This window comes from Sceloporus occidentalis, unplaced genomic scaffold (assembly GCF_023333645.1).
Source record: "Sceloporus occidentalis isolate IW3139 unplaced genomic scaffold, rSceOcc1.0.p SCAF_178, whole genome shotgun sequence".
Classification (NCBI taxonomy): domain Eukaryota; kingdom Metazoa; phylum Chordata; class Lepidosauria; order Squamata; family Phrynosomatidae; genus Sceloporus; species Sceloporus occidentalis.
The window spans coordinates 1,475,926-1,484,115 of NW_028317158.1; the positions used below are offsets into that span (position 1 = coordinate 1,475,926).

General features: G+C 44.6%; 1 protein-coding gene across 1 annotated transcript; it reads right to left on the reverse strand.

Moving 5' to 3' along the window:
- Positions 1 to 1,606: 1,606 nt before the first annotated feature.
- Positions 1,607 to 4,568, reverse strand: LOC149278873 (myeloid differentiation primary response protein MyD88-like). The gene is made up of 5 exons (XM_089501661.1): positions 4,253 to 4,568; positions 2,732 to 2,851; positions 2,382 to 2,562; positions 2,113 to 2,204; positions 1,607 to 1,758 (listed from the first exon to the last, which is right to left on the reverse strand). Exons 1-5 carry the CDS (start codon positions 4,566 to 4,568, stop codon positions 1,607 to 1,609), a joined length of 861 nt encoding a protein of 286 aa, XP_089357787.1.
- Between the last annotated feature and the right edge of the window lie 3,622 nt (positions 4,569 to 8,190).

Genomic DNA, 8,190 nt, shown 5'->3' on the forward strand with positions numbered 1-8,190 from the left:
TAAGACGAGAGCAACGATCGATTGAGGTTTTGAGTCTTTACAGCGGATTCTCTTTCTCCGGATAACGAGACTATGATACTAGTGATGAAAGTGCGACACCTGCAGGTGACAGGAGGTATTACACCAACAGAACTGAAAACAGTCTCGACTAATCTTGTGCAAAACTTCTGTTTCAGGTCATTGTTTTGTATGTACAGAGATGGAATATTTAGGTGATACTTTATCAGGGCCCACATAGAAAAAAAATAAAAAATATGGCGTGTCATCTCCCAGGACCCTTCTTTATCCGAGAGCGTACAAAATACGGGGCAAAATTTAGAAAATAATTACTTTTTCAACATGAGCCACCAGCATGATTTAAAACAAGAAGTACTGTGAAGGTGTAATGTGGGGGGAAAAAGGAGACACTTAGTGGAAATATCAAAGTATATTAAAATCATTTTTTTTTTCTTACAAGAATATGGCACATATTTGGAAAATAAATTTAAATATACCTAAAACAATCACATACAGTATAATTCACAGACAAAAATCAAATTAATTCATCTAAACAAGGAAGTGATTAGATACTTTTAGAATCAGTTGACAAACTCCCCTCTGCTACCAAGAATATGAAATAAATAATTATATATATAAAAATATACTAAAAAGCACCAATTCTGTGTCGGTTGTGTGTACAAGGTGAAATTATATACGGATATATATATATATATATACACACACACACACACACACATATACACAGGTATATAAAAAAAAAAAACCAGCATAAAAAGAGCACCCATTTATGCATTAAAACTTGAAAGCATCATTTTTGACGTTGGTAAGGCGAGCCAAGCTAGTACCGAGGCAAGGTAACCCCTTGGAGTCCAGAGTGCTTGGCTTATTAAATAATATAATCCAAATTATATGCGTGTATGTGTAATATATATATATAATTTTTCATTGTTACACACAGTGGAATGTAAAGTTAAGAGTAAAAATCTCAATTTAAAATGAGCATTATATATCTCAAGAAGAATAGTAAATAAACTACAAAAGCAAATTAATCAAGTGATGTATCCATGCAAGGGAAGAGAGAATACATATATTGTTCTGGGCATTAAAGCAGGGGCTCATTGTAGTTTAACAAATGTGTGTTTCTCAACCGGTAGCTTTTGATATTTGGAACACGGGGGAAGCAGAATTCCATCGCACTCTTCCTGATCTGCTATACACAGACTTTCTCAGGAAGTGCTGAATAATATGTGCAACTGGAAATTGCTTCCTTAGGGGCTGGAAAGCCAAGCACAAATATCAAGGTATGCAAACCGTCACAACATATATTTTAGAGATTAAAAATAAACAGTAATAATGCATTTTCATATAGAAGACGCCTACTCAGCACTTCCATGATTCACCTTTACACTTTGAGAAATTAACATTTATCTGTTGCCTCGTACTTTACTTTTATTATAAACACTTTGTTTCCAGAGAACTATATAAAATATTTACAAGAACGTGTCCTGAGAGCGATGATTGTAAAATAACCTATTTTCTTTCCTATTCGTCAACAACGGCCAAAAAAAAAAAATAAGGATTCCTTCAAGACGAGCGTCGAGGAACGTTACTTCTTGAGAGCCTTGGCAAGCCTTTCCCAGAACCAGATCTTCGTGCAGGGGTTGGTGTAGTCACACACCGTGATGAAACTCAAAATACTCGGATACGGTCTCTTCATGGGCTTATATTTCACAGGAATCAAGCGTTTCTCGCTGGCACCTGTAGAGTCACAACGTTAAAGGCGTTTACGGAAAAACCTTCAGCAATAGAGAAAATTAGGTAAAAAAACTCTAATTTCTCCATTCTTTATTTTACCTTCCCATGGTGGGGAGCAGCAGAATTCAGTGGTGGGGGGGGATGGATCAGAGCAGAGGGGAGCAGGAAGGGGGTGGATCAGAGCAGAGGGGAGCAGGAGGGCCAGGTCAAACCCCTTGTCCATGCAGGAATGTCTGGGGAGGACATAGGCCCGAGTGCAGCACGTGCACTCTGATTCATCCTTATTTTAAGCGCCACCCGGCGTGACATATTACATTAGATCGCCGGGCGTTCTGCGTTAAAGCATTTTATACGTACTTGGGCCGAGGCTCAAAGCAAATTTGGTCTGAAAGCCGCATTCTCTGCTGTCCAAGTAATCGTCGGATATTATAACCACCATCTTCCTGCACCTGCAAACAGAGACATTAACGTTATCAGCATCAGTTATTAAAGCACTCGTCCGGTAACAGCTTAACGGCGGAGAGACAAATTAAACAGACTTTTTGGTCCGTTTTTGGAGATTAAACGGTGACCGGCACCTCGGAAGACGCGTGCGATGGGTAAGACAGGTAAGCGAAGTTCCGTACCTGTTTTCTATGAGCTCGCTGGTTATGGACCAGACACACGATCCCGGGAGGACGTCGCGGTCGAAAACGCACAGCTTCAGCTTATGGTCCGTCTGCTCCAAGCGGACGATCATTTCCTGGACGAACGAGATATCTTTGGCGCAGTAACATATGAAGGCGTCAAACAGCTCCGGGACGGCACCTGCCGGCCGACAGGGGAACCAAACGGCAAACCATTACCAACCGGGCAACCTCCGGACCGAGGCCGCATTGGCATCATTAGGAATGTTGGTATTTGGACCCAAGGGGGGGGGGCATGAGTGCAGGAAACAGGGATACCTGGGGGTGGGTGGGCTTAAGTAGCCACTTACCGGTGGGATCGTCACTTATGGTGATCCCGTGCGACACGCTGCTGTCCACGGTCTCGACCTGTAGGGGAGGACGCAGACGCATCTCCTGCTGCTTCCTCAGATACCTCTCGCAATCCGCCTCTGAAACACACGAGAGGATCTTCAACTTCCATCATTACAACAAATGAGATCTACACAGGAACACGAACTGAACCAACACGGGACGCACGCCGACAAATTAAGCCACAGGAGTGATGGGAGTGGTAAAGGGCCATTGGAGCACAGGAGTGATGGGAGTGATAAAGGGCCATTGGAACACAGGAGTGATAAAGGGCCATTGGAACACAGGAGTGATGGGAGTGATAAAGGGCCATTGGAACACAGGAGTGATGGGAGTGATAAAGGGCCATTGGAACACAGGAGTGATGGGAGTGATAAAGGGCCATTGGAACACAGGAGTGATGGGAGTGATAAAGGGCCATTGGAACACAGGAGTGATGGGAGTGATAAAGGGCCTCTGTATGCCTATGAAGAGATTCTATTCAAAATCAGCCGTTTCCAGCTACAATAGTCATTTACAACATTAACCCCGTCTGCGCTGGATTTCTGATCCATTTAATGTTATTTTAATGGACAAAGGACAGGAGGGAGGTTGTCTACACTAGAAGGTCAGATGCTGAGACGGAATTTAAAAGTAAAGTTTGAGTCTTTACAGCAGTAAAAATTGGCGGACTACACGATCTGCCATCAAATTCTGTGTTTCTACGTCTTCTCAGACATCGTGCAGGACGAGCAGAATTTAAACCTATTTAGAGAATCTGCTTTGGGCCGATCAGCAGCTTTAGGGAAGTCCGGAGTGAAACTCGGCCACCGTAGACGGAGAGCGTCTCCAACACGCCTCTGCCCCCGACGAGGAAACAAAAGCAGCCGGAAAGAGGAGGTCCGGCGGGTGTCAGAAAGCTCTAGAGCCGATCATTAGTCTGTACACGCCGACCGGCCGCCGGCTAAACCCTGTCTGAGGTACGGAGGGAGAATGTAAAGAAATCTCTTGGCGAGTTTAAGAAGCAATAGATATCCAAATACAGCAGCCCAATAAACGCCCTTTATCTGCAGACCTGGAGCCGCCGTTGCCGTCAGTCGTGTGATATTTTGGGTGACTTTCCCGGCTCAAACACCGCACTGAGCTGATGCTTTATGGCAGGGGTGTCCAACCTGCGGCCCTCCGGCTGCTGCAGGACTACATCTCCCTTACTCCTCAGCCAGCCCCTCAGCTGAAAGAGCATTATGGGAGATGTAGTCCTGCAGCAGCCGGAGGGCCACAGGTTGGACACCCCTGCATTATGGCAATGCTAATGAAGGGGTTTCCCTATCAGACTTTTATTAGTCAGAAGGTCCTGCTGGTTGATTAAGACCGAGTCATTCTATTGTTCCCCACAGGCAGAATGATAAGGAGTCGGGGGGTTGTCTAGTAGATTGGGGATCAGATAACAGAGCGAGAACTCTGTCAGAACAGTGGAAGTCCCCCCTTAAACATTTACTCACCTATGAGGGGTCCCAGGTCTGTAAGGATATCATTCCTTTCGATTTTCTTCAGGGTCTCCAGCAGTCCGCCCACCGTGGCTCGGTAGCACTTTCTCTCCCAGTCCTCCAGTAACGCCGTGGTGGGGTTGGCAGCTCTCTCTAAGTTCCGGATTTCCAGATACTCGTAACCCATTTCCTCGGCCAAGTGCGTCCAGTCGGAGGCGACCACCGCGCTCGGGTTCAGGTAGAGGGACAGACGCTGCCTTACGTTATAATTAAGGGCAACGAGCGGGATGGAGTTCATATCCACGCCGTCCAATCCGCCTCCACAGGCCATGGCTCCGCAGCTCGGACCGCGGCCACCTTCTCCCAACGCAAACACTTAAAACTTTATCGAGCAGAACGTCCGAGTCTTCATCACGTCGCCGGTCCTGCGCGATCTGCGAAACGACACGAGACGAGACGTTAATGCGACTTTATAAATCTGCCAAATAAAATAAAATGTATTTACGTTCATACCAGACACATGGAGAACCCAATGAAGGCCTCCCATCCCCCACACGCCTCCGCGCTGAAAGAGGATTATTATTAAAGGGTTAAGTTCAGCAGAGTAGATGAAATGGCAGCTTTAATATAAAAACCGGTCCAGCAGCCTGAAAAATCACTTAAAAACCAGGGCGCCGGCGGGCGGGAGACTCGGCATCACACACCGGAAACAAAAACACAAACTAAAGACTCATCTCCCGGAGGTCGCCGCACTTCTACAAATTCATGACTCTTACGCAATCCCCGGCGGCCGGAAACACCCCGTCACCAAGAACAGGAAGCCTGGGAAACCGCGACGGGCATCGGGGGGGAAGCACAGGACACACGTCACGCGTGATAAGAGAAGTTTACACAAACTGACATCTACGGCACGCAGCCTGCCCGCCAACAACAGTGCGTCAGTGTGTGTGTGTATTTGTCAGTGCGTGTGTGTGTATTTGTCAGTGCGTGTGTGTATATGTGTCAGTGTGTGTGCGTCACAGCAGTCTAGTGTCCCATAGAAAGCCCATTAACACGCTGCGTGAATACTTCAGTTCGCATTCGTCAACCAGGAGGAAGAAAAAAAATAAATAATAAATCACCTTAAGAGGAAGCTGCAGCTCCAGGGCTGCCTCTCCTATTTTTGCACCACTTGTGGCTGCTCAAAGCGCTCTCGCTGCAATCGATAGGAACGCTTTATGTGGGATCTGTGATATATACCGGCTACAGCAAAACATTTTAGATGGGTTGTAAGGAAGTTTTACCGAGAGGGTGGTAGATAAGTAGAACAGCCTCCCTGCAGATGTGGTAGAGGTTTTACAGCGAGGGTATTGAACATGCATGGGATGGGCATACGGCTCCGGAATCTAAGACGAGACCAACGACTGATTAAGGTCTGAGGCTTTACAGCAGGAGAAACGGACAGACTAGACGGGGGCCGGATGGGGCCGATCTGCAGGAACATTCTACGTCTTTATAATAATATATACATTAACTCTGTAGAGTGAGATCATAAAGTAAATAAAGGATCCTGGTGGTTAATTATTTTGCCCAAAAAACATTTTTTAAATAAACTTTATCGTCAGCATCCGACTCGCTGCACCCACCCGTCACATACGGACAACATATCTACGCCGGCCGGTAAACAATATATACGCATCACCATACGGCCCATCACCGGCATCTCATACAGAAGGAATTATTTCATCATCACCACTGCCGCAGGACGTTCCGCACCCTGATGACTTTACAACAAAATGTATCGATTGAAAGGGTAGTAGATACCAGGAACAGACTTCCAGCAGAAGTACCAAAGACAAAAGAGGTCAGACTAGAGGGGCCAGCTAGTTCTTTTCTGCCCCCACTACACCCCCCCAGCCCTAATACTAACCCGGCCACTTTCAGATGGAGAGATTACACCAGAACTCACTATAAACCCCACTCAGTGCAGTGTGTGCTCACACTCAGTCCCTCCCCCTCCCTTCCAATCGGTACAGTGCGCGCTCACCCCGCTCTCACTCACCTGCTCGCGGTGACTGGAGGAAGAAGCCTCGTCCCGCCCGTAACTCTCTAAACCGAAACTGAACCGACCCGGACTCTACCACCTCACTCGGGAAGGGTGTAACCAAACGCTCAAAGCTTTCCTTACAAAATACCCTCCCAAGGGCCACTCGCACAAGTATAATAACTGTATTTATTAATAACCGCCCCGCTGACAGGATACCCCGTGCTGAGGGGGGCGGGTTACTCGCCGTATACATTACATCACGCAGCGTCAGGACACCCCTGTGTCTGTGTAAATAGTCTGTTCCGGGTTCCAGGAAATAATGTTTGAGTTTGGGAAATGATGATGAGAGAAGACGGATCTCCCGACTACTGCAATTCTCAACATGCTTAGCCAGGGCAGTGCAGAGCCTCCCATTCATACAGCTGACACGGCACGGGAGATTTTAAAATAAAAAAATGTAAATCGATTAATAGCACCTGGGGGAAAAGCAAAACATAAACATTTGGCAAAATTATATATTTATTTATTTAAACATAAAAACATAGAAACCTGGAGCGTGTCGGCAGATCAAACCCGGTTTGGCCCCATTCAGTCGTCGGTTTTTCCCGCCATAAGACTATCCCATGTCTGTTTTAAGTTCCTTCGCTGTTTTACCCATCACCACTTCTGCTGAGAGTCTGTTCCACTTTTCTACCATCCTGTCAGTAGTAACTTCTCTCTTCTGCATTGATAAAACTCAGTAGGTTGTAGGTTATTGATAGCCCCCCCCATCAACTATTTTCAACCATGCCCAGTGCTGGTTATAATATCCTTAACGTTTTTGTAAATGTGTGTGTAAATAAAGTTTTTCATTTTATCCCCCCATTGTGATGTCATAACAGAAGGTGCACAGATCTCCACACAGGAGTGAAGCCGTCACTCTGGAGCAAATACAGCAGCAAGAACCATGTAAAAAATTGCTGGTCGCCTGATAAAGAGATCTGCGGAGTGTCGGCTCTCCGGCAAAGAGATTCGCAGAGTGTCAGGCTCCAGACAGAGATCCGAAGATTGTAACCTGCAGATCGACGTTTATGATCATGTATTTATATTTAATTTTGAATTGAATTTTGCCCCATCTACAAGATAGAATTAACCTCTTAATACCCAGAGGGAAGGGCAATTCTTCCAGACATGGTCCCTCATAGGTTTCCTCCAAAGATGGGGTTTTTCCTATCCTGCGGGCTGGAGAATGACTCTTTGTGAGTCCAGAGGTAGCCCCCTCTTCAACCTGCTTTAAGGTTGATGAAATAGAAAAAAATTTGATTATATAATAAAGTGTTATTAATCTCATAATCGGTGTCTGAATTTTTATTCGAAATAGTAAAAATGCTTATTTGCTTTTTTACTGTCATTTTCAAGGAGGAACACATTAATTTAACCTTTAAAGGGTCTTCTATAAGCAGCATTTTGCGTGTATCACGTTATCCATACATCTTCACAGGGCAGAGATACTTCACTATCAGACGATAACAACTGAAGTAACAGAGGAGTAAATGAAGGAGAAGATACATTTTATGTGGCAACAATTTCTGCGTCAAATTGTTTTCTCGCCCTTATGAACGCACGAATCCCCAAAACAGCTCAGAATGTGAACATTTGTGAATGTAAAGTGATAGTGTGTATGTAATTATTATTATTATTTTTTTTTTAATTTTTTTTTAACAAATTGTATTTCGCTTAAATAGTCAACAGGCATACAATTTTTAGAATTGATAAAGAATTTTTAATCAAATATTTTATTCTATACAACCATAAAATACACTTCATTTAACTAGTCTGCATGTTCCCCAATATTACACAGCATTTGAAGGAAATGGTGGAATAGACACATTTTGCATAAAACAAAACAAAATATATATATATATATATATATATATATATATATATA

Coding starts and splice junctions, on each gene's coding strand:
- LOC149278873 (XM_089501661.1), bottom strand. CDS start 4,568: ATGGCCTGTGGAGGCGGATTGGACGGCGTGGATATGAACTCCATCCCG. Junction 2,852..4,252: donor AGACCTGGGACCCCTCATAG/GTGAGTAAATGT, acceptor CGTGTGTTTCAG/AGGCGGATTGCGAGAGGTAT. Junction 2,563..2,731: donor CATAAGTGACGATCCCACCG/GTAAGTGGCTAC, acceptor GTCGGCCGGCAG/GTGCCGTCCCGGAGCTGTTT.